The sequence below is a fragment of the Vigna angularis genome, chromosome 3, assembly GCF_016808095.1.
Source record: "Vigna angularis cultivar LongXiaoDou No.4 chromosome 3, ASM1680809v1, whole genome shotgun sequence".
In the NCBI taxonomy this organism is placed as follows: domain Eukaryota; kingdom Viridiplantae; phylum Streptophyta; class Magnoliopsida; order Fabales; family Fabaceae; genus Vigna; species Vigna angularis.
This window is the reverse complement of record NC_068972.1, coordinates 10,801,803-10,814,525: the sequence shown is the minus strand read 5'-3', so window position 1 is coordinate 10,814,525 and position 12,723 is coordinate 10,801,803. Positions and strand designations below refer to the sequence as shown.

Below are 12,723 nucleotides of genomic sequence, written 5' to 3'. Positions count from 1 at the left end.
AAAACAGGGGCCTGAGTGATTGCCAATTTTAAACTCTCAAAGGCTGCAGAAGCTGAAGCACTCCACTGAAAATTGTCTTTTCTTAATAGGTTGGTGAGAGGAGCAGCTACTACTGCATATTGCTTGATGAAGCGGCGATAATAGCCTGTAAGGCCGAGAAAGCCTCTCAACTGCTTCAAGTTCGTTGGACATGGCCAATCCAACACAGCTTGTACTTTACATTTATCCATTGCCACCCCTAGGCCGGAAACAGTATGGCCTAAATAGTCTACTTGTTGAAGGCCAAAAGAACATTTGGAGAATTTGGCAAAGAGTTTATGTTGCTGTAGTTTCTGCAAAACAACCTCAAGATGCAGTAAATGAGCAGACCAAGAAGGGCTGTAGACTAATATGTCATCAAAAAACACCAGGACAAATTTTCTCAATAAGCCTTGGAAAATTTCGTTCATCAAGCTTTGGAATGTGGCAGGTGCATTGGTGAGACCAAATGGCATGACAGTCCACTCATAATGACCCTGATGGGTTCTAAAAGCAGTTTTGAACCTATCCTCTTCCTTGACCAAAATCTGGTGGTAACCAGATCGCAAATCCAATTTGGAAAAGAAAAGAGCTCCATGTAACTCATTAATGAGTTCATCAACGGTTGGAATAGGGAAACTATCATTAATCGTGATAGCGTTCAAGGCCCTATAATCTGTGCAGAAACGCCAAGTTCCATCTTTCTTCTTAACAAGAATAATGGGGGAGGAGAAAGGACTAGTACTTGGAAGAATAAGCCCTTCTTTTAACATTTGTTGGACCATTATCTCTATTTGCTGTTTCTGGCTGTGTGGGTACCTGTATGGCCTAACTTTCACTGGCTCGGATCCCTGTAGCAAGGGAATAGTATGATTCTGGGAGCGATTAGGAGGCAACCCCGAAGGTACTAAAAACACCACCTTATAGGTATTCAGCAACATCACCAAATCAGATGGCATTTCTGAGGGTAATTCGAGCTGTTGGTCTGGGGAATAGTCGAAATGTTGGAATTGCAAGGTAAAAAGCTCATCTATGGCATGTGTATGATGCATGCGTTTGAGATGATGATATTGAGCTTGTACAGGTAAGGTTGATTGCTCTCCATGCAATGTTACAAATTGATTGCCCAAATAAAACTTCAAGGTAAGAGTACTGTAATCTGAAATATGAGGACCCAAGGTAGCTAACCATGCAGCCCCTAACACTAAAACAGCCCCCGTAACAGGTAATAAGTACACTGGTAATGTCAAGGAATGACCTTGAATTCGAACTTCCAAATCCTTGACCAAGCCTTCCGCAACTAAGGCATTGTCATTACCCATCAGAACTTGAAAATTCGAGATGGGTTCAATAGGCAACTTCAACCAGTGAGCTATTCTGGGCTGCAAAAAATTGTCACTCGACCCACTGTCGAGTAAAACTTGGACTGTGATGCCATTAATAAAACCTTGAAATTTCATGGTACCCACTCCAGAAGCTCCTTTTAAAGCACTATAAGATAAGTGGTGCTCTTGTAACAAATTTAGTTCACCGCTCTGCTCAATATCCGGGGGTTCAGGGGGTAATTATGTAGAATCGTCCTCTTGTAATTGAAGCAATAAATATTGCCTGTTGGGACACCTATGGGTTGGAGAAAACTTCTCCTCACACGTATAGCAGAGTCCTTTTTCTCGTCGCAGTTGCATCTCAGCAGGGGTTATTCTTTTGATATGGGTATTTCGGATTGTGGTGGAAGCTGTAGTGGGATTTGGAAGCAAGGGTGGTAAATTAGTGGATTTAATGGTTTGGATGATAGGTAGGCTGGTGTTTGGGGTTGGTGTTTTGGCTGCTGTATAGGGCTGATAGTGTTTGGGTTTGTTCATGTACTTCTCTTCATACAACTTGGCCAATGAAACAGAGCGAATCAAGGTTGATGGAGATTGAGCAATCACATCCCGTCGAATGTCTGGTTTTAACCCTCCGATAAAACAATCTAACAAAGCTTCAACGGTGACACCTTGCACACGGTTAGCCAGAGCAGTAAATTGAACATAATATTCATGCACAGAAGCTGTTTGGGTTAACTTAAAGAGATGGGATCTGGAACACTCATAGGGAGAGGGACCAAATTCCAACTCCAACGCTCGAGTGAAAGCAACCCAGGAGTGAAATGACTCATACGCGTCATCATTTGATACCAGGGGACCACATCCTTGTCCAAATGTATTGCAGCAATAATTAAGCGTTGATCATCTGGAGTGTTATAATAGGAGAAAAATTGCTCTACCTTGAATATCCATTGTAAGACATCTGACCCATCAAAGCGCGGAAAGTCGAGCTTGACGGAGTGCACCTGAAATGGAGGGGAAGGGTTTGCAGCTTTATTCTGCAATAAGGTATCCACTGCAGACTCCAAAGTCTCGAATCGGGTAGCATTTTCACGATCCCGTGTTTCCATAATTTCAAGGATCCGCTTGACATCAGCACTGAGGTCTTTCAAACGCGTATTCTCTGCCATCGCAATGAAAGCACCAATGTAACAGTACTGATATAACAGTACTGATAATTTCTGGAACAGTAAAAAATGAACACTGCACTCAATGAAAATTAGGCAATGAAATAATGCTCTGAATACTAGTATTATTAAGATTCCAGTAAGGAACGAAGAGAATGTTTGGAATAATTCCCTTAAGAGGTCAGAACAAAAATACACGTAAACCAAAACAGAGAATTTGCACAGAAAGGATGGAGCAAAGGACAACAGAATTCACACCCCTTTCTCCCTTTCACCCACGAATTATATGGATTAGGTCCTAGACCAATAAAAGTCATCCAGCCTGGAGTTAGTTAGTTTGTTTCTTGTGCCCCTCCTTATTCCCTGCTGAGTTATATTTTCATTAGACCCTTCTACCCCTGCTGCATGTGTTACATAGATGCGAATACCCAGATAGATACGGAACATAGATATGAAGATAGATACAAGATAAATATTTATCTACGAAAAAAGATAGTGGGGAATTACTACTGTACCACCATGTCCCGTTAACATAATTCTCTTCAATTGATAATGATGATACTAACTGCGGTTCAAGTATTTTATATTTTTTTTCTTTTACTTCACTAATTAATTTTCCTGATACAATACTTTCATTTTAGTAAGTATAATGTACATATAAATGAAGTAATAAATACGTTTTCTTTAATTTGATTGATTATTTTTGGGTAAGATTTTTGCATTATTTTTTCTATTGAATTGAGGGGGCTATTGGTTAAACAGTGAAAGAAATTTAAATTCAACAATTCGCAATATAAACACATTTTAACAAAAAAAAAAAACATATTTTGAATATTTTTTGGATGATCTGAAAAGTGTAATTGAAATGGTAAAAGTCGAGAAAGAGGAGCTTTCAAAGATCCAAAGATTGTAATAATGAGATGAAAAAATTTGATGGTAATTGTATGTAAGGAAGCAAAAGTAGTGTTTACTTAAAAGAAGATAGATGAATGTATTGTTTGGGTTGAAAAAAGAAGATAAAATGGGGTGGTACCTACTTGACCAAGCAAATCTTTGATGAACAATGTTTGACAATGAGATACAAATTTTAAAGCATTAACTTGTGGATATGAAAGACCATCAAAGTAGAAAATATGAGATTAACATGGCGACAGCCTGTTTTTCCTTTAAAAAGATTTAAACCAAATTTCATGGTGTTAAGCACATGCAAGTGTATGTGCCACATGATGCAAACTATGGACAAAAAACCTTTGTCTTAAGTCATAGTCTAAAGTTACGTAGTTCAACAATTCAACACCTTAATCTTCAACCTCATCAAATCACCCTTGTCCCACGAACACAATTCAGAACCAGTTGTATAGCAAAAATAGCTTCTAAGTTCATGCCATTTCTTCCACCTCTGTAAACAACTGGGGAAGTGGACTTAATTCACTTTTCAAGAGTTTAACAAAAGTTTACTAAGACATCATTCATCCCGTTATTGATTTGCATCAGGAGCGTAGAAGTAAAATATCATCTAGTATAAAAATCTGTCTAGAAATGAAAGCATCACAATAGATAAGTCAAAATAGAAATGAAAACACCCTAATCTAACGTATTGATGAGTCAAGTTAAAATTCTTACAAAAGTGTCTATTTATATATTTGATGTTTCTATGTATATACACAAATATTTAAGACATAAAAAATCTTGAAAAAAAAAGTTAAAAACATTATATTCAAAATAACTTGAAAATTAAAAAAATTAAAACAAATTATTTATAATTAAAAAAATTATAAATATTTTTAATTATCTAAATTATTGTATACTTATGCTTCGGTCATTAACTTTACACCCACTTTAATTTCAATTTTCGTGAAACATTATGAGAAGTGTAATTACTCTTTCTTAAGTTCTTCTTTTATAAAATCAAGCTTTAGTCCTCTGTCACCTACAGAAGGAAAAGTTGAAAAGGATTATGTATTAGTCATTGTTAAGATAAAAAGTTGTATCACTAATTTGTATATAGTGTGTGCCTGAGAAAAGAAAGATGTTCAGTGTTTTCACGTAGTGGATAGGACCACAATTGGATCCAATGGACTCCTGGTATAGCCCACAGACCTAGTAATGGACAATGTGTCTTGGACCAAACTCTGTAATCATCAGCCCATACCACAATCACTATCATCAAAGCATAATGCTCATGCCTGCCGAAAAGGAAAAATACCTTTTTTTTGAAAAATATATTTCACCAAAACTAACGTGGAACTCAAACTCGGTGCTCTGAATAATAATAAGTATTAAAATTGGAATAATTGAAGATTTTACAGATAAGTAATTGATGAGATTGAATTGGAGGAAGAAGAGTTTGACGTAACTGATTGGAATTCCCATGGACGCCCTAAAAGATGAACCCTAAAAAAATGGGTATGGAAAAATGATAGGAGGGAAGCAGAGAGCGGCAAGTGCAAATGAACAGTACTGAATTTATTAATTTAATTTGTTATTTTGTTTAAAAGAAGAAAGGTAAAGCAGGAGAAAGTGACAAAATCCCAGTAAAGCGTGACAGTGCCAGCTCCATTTGGCCTCTCAACCCAAAGTCTTGTGCTTTTCACATACCCATTTCCCCATTCGCCCCACTCCTCCTTTCTGCTTCCCCTTTCACCAAATGGATCATCTCCATCTTCCATAACATAACAACAAACCCACGTTTTCTCCTTTTCTCTCTCTTCTTCCTTTCGTGGGGTTTAACGTTTCACTCTACAACAACAGCAACAAGGAGAAGAAGAACAGGATTAGGATGTTTTCTAGGTTGATACATCCCCATGAAGGGGGTGTTGGGCAGGAAGACATGCAGGGTGCTTCCAATCACGCTCACCTCGGAGACCCTTGTCTTGTTCTCACCTCTGATCCCAAACCTCGTCTTCGGTGGACCGCTGACCTTCACGAACGCTTTGTTGACGCTGTCACTCAACTTGGGGGTGCCAGTAGTGAGTAAATTTTTCCCTTTCATATTTCATTCATGCTAATATGTCTGCTACTGTGTTTTTTTGGCGTGCTGTGGTGAAATTTGTTATTAATTTCTGTACTGTTGGCCTGGTACTGTTAGGAAATTGTTTATAGCTGTTGGGATTCGTGCAGAGGTTTTATTTGTTGTTCATGGAGGCCAGTGTTAGGTAGCAGGGAAAGGAGGGGCCTTTCTTATCTGAGTTGTAGTGGTATATGTTGGAATTGCAGGTTTGGTTGCATTATATATGGGCTTATTCTCCTAATTATTAGTGTAGCATATTGTTGTGGCGTGAAAGAAAACTTTGCTGTAATTAGTGATTGTGTGTGATCAGTGTGTCTTGTACTGTGGCTTAATTATGCACTAGATACTGCTATCCCTCGAAAAAAATGAAAAAATAAACAAAAATAATGTAACTGCCCAACATTAACCATCAGAGCAAACCTTAATATTTTGCTTATTTCCTAACAAGTTGAATATTGAATAATGTGATAAACTAGACAATATAATGTGTGTTTGGAAGCAGATATCACGTCAAAGGACCAAAGCAACAACTGGTAGGATCTATTGAGATGTGGCAAACCACATCGAATAGGCCTCGTAATGTGTTACCAAACACGCTAGTTGCATATAGAAGGACCTAAAATGATTACAATGTGGAATACTAGGTTTTAGTCACTAGAGTATAAAGCTTATTGTAAGGCTCTTTTTGGTTGTGACTTCAATTTCATTGCAGCCTGTTGATTTTCGTCACTGTAGTAGTTTGTTGCCTTCTATTTCTGTATATTTTTCAGTAGGCATCCTTCCCACAAACTCATGCTGCGTGTTTTTTGTAATGCAATACAATTCTCAATAAAAATGGACTTTATCTAGGACCCGAAAATCATTAGCTAGCTTTTACCTAGCACAATGCCACTATCCAGGAATGAGGGGAGGACAAAGCCTTCAGTAATTGGTACATTAACCTTGGTTCTGATGTTGAAGATATGTTCTTCAAGTCAAGTGCACATTACTTTAGATTTTTTCTAAATATCAGGAGATTTAATCGTCTTCTTGTTTTTCTTGATTCATATTTACTTTTTTCTCAATTTGTAGTGGGGTTATTTCTGACTTGTGAATATATTCTAGGAAATTCTGCTATATACATGAGTGATATCATCACTGCTATATTATTAAAATTATTATTTACAGAAGCCACTCCTAAAGCGATCATGAGAACCATGAATGTCAAGGGTTTGACGCTCTATCATTTAAAAAGTCATCTTCAGGTTCGTTTTGCTACAGTTGATTATATAATAATTGGTGAAATTGAAACTTTATGATCATGTTCTGTTTTATACTATTGTTCATTGCATTGCAGAAGTACAGGCTTGGTAAGCAATCAGGAAAAGATTCTGATGAGGGTTGCAAAGATGGTAGGTTTATCTATCTTTATTTTTGAAAGTATGCCACATTTTTTTTTTCACTTTGATGTATCAATGTCTGTTTCAATGGATGGGTCACATTTTATCTTTGTTGCCCTGATCAAATAAAGGTTGATTCTGGAATTTACGTTTGTATAAAACAGGGTCAAAATCATACACCAGCAATAATGTTTATATTATAAGCTTTTGTATTGGTCTAAACTTGGTCTCATTTATTGAAAAACCCATGCAAGGGATGTCAGGTTCGTATCTTCAAGAAAGCCCTGGTACTGACAACTCATCTCCAAAGTTACCAACTTCGGATGCAAACGAGTAAGAATTCCATGGTATCTTGAAAAACAATTTATTCGTGTCCAGATGTATGAATGGTTGTTGATAAACAAATTGAGAGTTGAAATGTCACGTGTAGGGGTCATGAAGTGAAGGAGGCATTAAGAGCACAAATGGAAGTGCAAAGTAAACTACACTTACTAGTGGAGGTAAATTTCCTTCTCACAATGTAAGGTGCTTTATAGTTTTGGCACATTATTTGAGACTATATTGATTGGTGTTGGAGTTAGACTCGGTGCATGGTTCCAGGATGATGAGATGATTGCTTGCTTTTATATTCATCTCCCTTATTTATGTGGACAGATATGAACTAAATAAATAATAACTGAAAATGTTTAATTCAGTGTTGTATTAAAAAATAGTTGGTATATCTTATAAATGTACCCTAACACTTACTATTTTTAAGAACTATGGTATTGCAGGCTGAGAAGCACTTGCAAATTCGCCAGGATGCAGAGCGGAGGTACATGGGCATGCTCGAGCGAGCATGTAAGATGTTAGCCGATCAATTTATTGGGGACATAATTATGGACACAGATGGCCAAAAATTTCAAGGGCTGGAAAGTAAAACACCCAGAAGTTCCCTAGTTGATCACGTTGGGTTTTTCCCCCCAGTATGTTCTGAGGTAGGTGGAATGCATGTTTCAGAAGTACCACCTATTCTCCAGCCTCAAGGGGCTGACTGTTCCACTGAAAGTTGTCTGACATCACTTGAGAGTTTAGGAGGGTTGACGCTCGAAGGATCTCCCGGCGGATCGAAGAAGAGGATGCTGAGCTTGGATTCAATGGTAGCACCTTTGATCTGGAGTGAAGCCAACACCAGAACTCAAGGAATCCATTTAGCTCAAGTCAATCCTCCAGGAATAACTAGGTATGGTATGTAGAGTAGGGTTGGGAAGGTTAGTTCCTCATGAAGAGAGTTGAGGAAGTGCTTTGTTCCAAGCTTTTAGGATTAAGTAATGAATTAGATTCTTATCTGTTCTTGTCCATCAAGTTGGTGATAATCAACTTGCTCACATGTCATTGTGTAAATTGAAAATACCATGTGCCTTAACTTAGACCATCGCTAAAGGTTGGCGCTGACCATGTACGTTTCTCACTTCTTCCTTAGTGGCCTTCGTTCTGTACGAAGAGTTACAGGATTTCATTGCCTTTAACTTTTTATTTTTCTAATTATTAACCATTACGAATTCTTAAATTACCGTGTTCTGGTGGTATAATGGTTCTACCTCCATTTGGTATAGAGAGCTTGGTTCTTTATTTTTCTGTTGTCACTGAGGGACTTTGTTTTTCATTTATTTAGCAGAGTCTTCACAAATAGCCTCCTTATATCATTTGGGTTTTGGACAACTCATTGTCTTGCCAAATAATTGTTTCATTGTGTTTTTGTCCTTGTAGAATTGCAATAAACAGTATCTAAAAGAAATAAGCAGAAATAAAATTAAAAGTTCAATGGAAGTGCTGCACTTTAATGGAAAAACAATTGGCTTTCAAAGATGACAACATATCATTTATATTTATAATTAATACATTTACATCTACCTGCAACCGCATGATGTTTGAGATTACATTATACTGATGTTGCATTCTTAATATACTTATATGAAAAATAAATTTTGGTAATTCAAGGGTTAAAATTAAGCAATTAAATGAAATATATAGTAATAGATTTTGCAAAATAAGCATTAAATTGATTTTAATTTATTTAAGTTGGGTATTAGATAATTATATATTATTGTTTTTCTTATACTATGTGTTTTGAAAATATAATCTAATGGAAATATATTGAATGAAATATTAGTTAATAAAATTTATACTAGAGTAAGACACATGTTTGACCATTCTTTTCTTTAAAAAAATACTTTCGATAATAAAATATTTTGTTGAAATATAATATTGCAAAGATATATCATTTAACATTTAAATCATATAAAATTCCACTTGTAGTTTGTAATAGACCTTTATAATTTCATTCTAACGACTGAAATTCAAGAAATACATGTCAACGACAAAAGTACACACTCCACTGGTGAAACCAGAGTTTGTATTACACAATCATACCCAGCATTCATCCATGGATCGATTGGCGGAGACTTATTCGGATTACATAATAGTGTAATCAGAAATTAAATAACAAGTCCCATTGTCTCATCTCTCACAAATCAGGATGAACAAGTCCAAACATTGTTGAGATTTGGTTTACACAACAGAAGCAGAAAAAATATGTCTAGTAAAATTCTTTAGTTAAGGAAAATAAGTGACAACACACATTGTTTCAAGAAAACAACAAATTTTCAACTTCATATCTTTCCACGAAGAAGAAAACTTAACTCAACTTCAATATTCCTTCAGCTATCACAGACTGTCGTTGACAAACATCTTTTGACTGCCAAACATTAAATTTTGTCCAACTAAACAACTGTTTGTAAGTGTGAGCTGAAAAGGAAAGTGAAGGAAAATGAATGAAAGAGGGAGGCCTGAGTTGCAACTAACCATGCAAAGATGATTGATTGTGATGAGGAGAATTATGAGCAGACTTTACAGTTGGGAGGAAGGTGATGAGTACTGATTTCCATTGACATTTTGGTGACTTTCAACTCAAGGAGACTGATAACACGCCACAGTCCAAAAGGAAGCTTTGTCAAACCCTGACACGATCGTTGGAAAGTAACTGGACCATCACCGCTTTTGCGTCTTCATCAAATCCAACCATTCTTTGTTCTTTAACATGAAACTTTTGCGTCTCTGGACGTAATGTTTGAACGGTCCACAGTAACTCACCCCGGGATTGACGTTGAAGTAAACCATATGCCTTTATGCTTCTGGAGACATCTTGAATTTTATGTCTGATCTTGTTTATCTTGTCCACAATATTAAACCTCGTCTTCCATTCCAAGATATTGTTCAGCCCTGCCTCATACTCACAACCAATGACAACGTCAATTTCAAGCGCAACTTCTCGCAATTGCTCCACCCAGATTTTGGATCTTTCATCCAATTTTTCCCATCCAATATCTTCTACATCTCGAAACAGTGCCTCCATCAATTGCTTTTCTCCTCTGATTGATCTTAACTCTCGTTTCACCTCTGTCATATTCCGATAGGAGAAGGAATCCGGGGGTGCATGGGAGTTTTCCTCCTTGCCAGAATTCTCACTCTTGATCCTATAATGTCTCCCATCACTACTTTCCCTCCATCTCCGAAAGTCCACCTTCTGTATAGTGCATCTCCAAACTGAGTACTGATATGCTCCATCTGCTCCATAAGATTCATCTCCATAACATATTGCTCATAAGGATAGAGCACATCCCAGATATTCCTCTGCCTTTCTGTTCACTCAATGAATTTATCAGCAACAGTCACTACATAATCACAAATGTCCTTTACCTCTTGCAACCACACCTGCTGTCTCTGTTGACTCCACTCTCCTGTTGTTGAGTTGAAATTGGACAGAATAAGGTAGCCATCCCTCACATTCTGTACTATCTCAATCACCTCGTCCAGGGTAGTTAAACTTTGAGTCAGAATGTGATCAGGCTTCTCCACTGCCAGTGTTGGGGTGGCTTCTACACCACCACCTGAAATTTCAACGCCGTTCAGTAGTCTCTCTGTCGTTGTGTCACTGTTGGTCTCCATCTCAATCTCCTTAATTCTTCTATTTTGCTTTTCAAACTTCCACCCTCTTTCTGAACTCAAAGCAAAACGAGCTCAATAGGCATTAACAACACCTCCATTCTCAGGTATCTCCCATGCAGAGATATATATGTTATTTTTTCTTTTTGGGTAAACCAGGTATTATTGTCCCAGATCAAGCACTAATTCTTTCATATACTAAGTTCGTCAGAGAGATTGATCTCTTCTAACCCACTTTTTTTTCATACACAGTCAAAAAAATTGATCACATACTTACAAAATAAGGTTATTTATAAACTTTACTACATAAAATGGGTTACTTGCGGGTTAACTCAGTACACCAGGGGTTTCAATCGGGTTGTATTTGAAAAATTGTATTCTTTTTATGTAGGTTAGATTTCGACCTGACTCATTTAAACTCGGTTCATGTGGGTTGAACCTGTGGTGGTATGAGTTGACCCACAAATCCACCTACCTAATTTTATTTTATTAAAATTTAATTTTAATTTTATAAAAAAATATTTATTATTTTGTTTTTGTTTGAAAAAATTATTTAAGTTTTTTATTTTAAAAATTAATTAAACACCTAGTTTAGGAGTGAAATTTGAGAATAAAATTTGTTTAGATTTGAATTATAAAAAGTTTATAATTATTTTTATTTAAAAATATTTGTAATTAAGTGAGTCAGTGAGCCAACCCGTTTATCCATCAATCCGTGATGGACCGAGTCGGATCGGACCGGATCGGATTGAGTGACCCATTTTAACAACTCTAAACTATATACATGGTGGAAGTGACCATTCTAGGCATGTGATTGGTTTTAGAATTTATAATAGAAGTATATGACAAATTCATAAAAGGAAGTAAGTTTACCTTTGTGTTTGTCTGTTATTTATGGTTGTTTACTTATTACGATCATATGGTTTAGAAGACTTGTAAGCTAACTGTAGTAGCTTTATAAGTACATATGTCTGTATTGTTATATTTCTCTTATTATTTGAATGAGTTATAAGTTTGCAAGATTTTCTTTAGTTTTTTTACATGGAGGATTGTAAATCCAAGATATATGTTATGTGATGGTTTATATATAATACCTAATTTGAAATGCCTTAAATTAGTGGTGTGGTTATGCAATTTGAGGTGTTACATATTTTATTTTAATTTTTAAGTTTTTATTATAAATACTTTGCTATTCCTTTATCTTTTATATAAAAAAATATTTTTATTTTAATATCTTTGGTGTGAAGGCAATTACTTTTTGGACAAAATAATTGAATACTATTTTTTTTTATTATTTGGTACTACTGTTTTAAACTTATAATTGAATGTATTTATTATATTTTAATTTTTTTATTATTTTGACTTTACTATTAAAAAAATTAACTATTTGTGTTTTAGGACATAGAAACAACCGTTAAACATTTTTATCATTTATCACTTATTTTTATGTAAATTTTTATCAAATTTTTTTGAAGTTTATAATTATAATATGAAACTAATAATTAATATCTTCAATCTTTAATAGAAACATTTATAAAAAATATTATTTTATTTAGTTATATTTTATATTAAGATTTCAATTCATTATTACTAATATAATTAACATTCTATAAACATGTAATTATCAATATTTTCTATCAAATTTAATATATGGATAGTTGTTAGTTTACTCGTTTTACATTTTCTATTTTCATATAAATAAATAGACATGTTAATTTAGCCCTATCACATTGTTTGATCTTAATTTATATTGACCGAAGAAAAAAGGAAATTACAGGACTAAAAAGTCTCTTATTGAAAAAGTTCACAAAACTAAAATATTCACAAAATTTCTGCGG

At 35.4% G+C, this 12,723-nt stretch overlaps 1 protein-coding gene across 4 annotated transcripts; it reads left to right on the top strand.

Moving 5' to 3' along the window:
- The first annotated feature begins 4,828 nt into the window (after positions 1-4,828).
- LOC108343485 (protein PHR1-LIKE 2) lies at positions 4,829-8,450 on the top strand. Of its 4 annotated transcripts, none has more exons than XM_017581800.2 (6): positions 4,829-5,481; positions 6,690-6,766; positions 6,859-6,913; positions 7,165-7,234; positions 7,332-7,401; positions 7,675-8,450. In XM_017581800.2, the coding sequence occupies exons 1-6, from the start codon at positions 5,292-5,294 to the stop codon at positions 8,134-8,136; spliced, it is 924 nt and encodes a 307-aa protein (XP_017437289.1). In that variant the 5' UTR covers positions 4,829-5,291; the 3' UTR covers positions 8,137-8,450. The 4 variants fall into 4 exon arrangements, with proteins under 4 accessions (XP_017437289.1, XP_017437288.1, XP_052730640.1 ...); XM_017581799.2 differs by having other exon boundaries at positions 7,156-7,234; XM_052874680.1 differs by having other exon boundaries at positions 6,627-6,766.
- The last annotated feature ends 4,273 nt before the right edge of the window (positions 8,451-12,723 follow it).

Coding starts and splice junctions, on each gene's coding strand:
- LOC108343485 (XM_052874679.1), top strand. CDS start 5,292: ATGTTTTCTAGGTTGATACATCCCCATGAAGGGGGTGTTGGGCAGGAA. Junction 5,482..6,626: donor TCAACTTGGGGGTGCCAGTA/GTGAGTAAATTT, acceptor AATATATTCTAG/GAAATTCTGCTATATACATG. Junction 7,402..7,674: donor AACTACACTTACTAGTGGAG/GTAAATTTCCTT, acceptor ATGGTATTGCAG/GCTGAGAAGCACTTGCAAAT.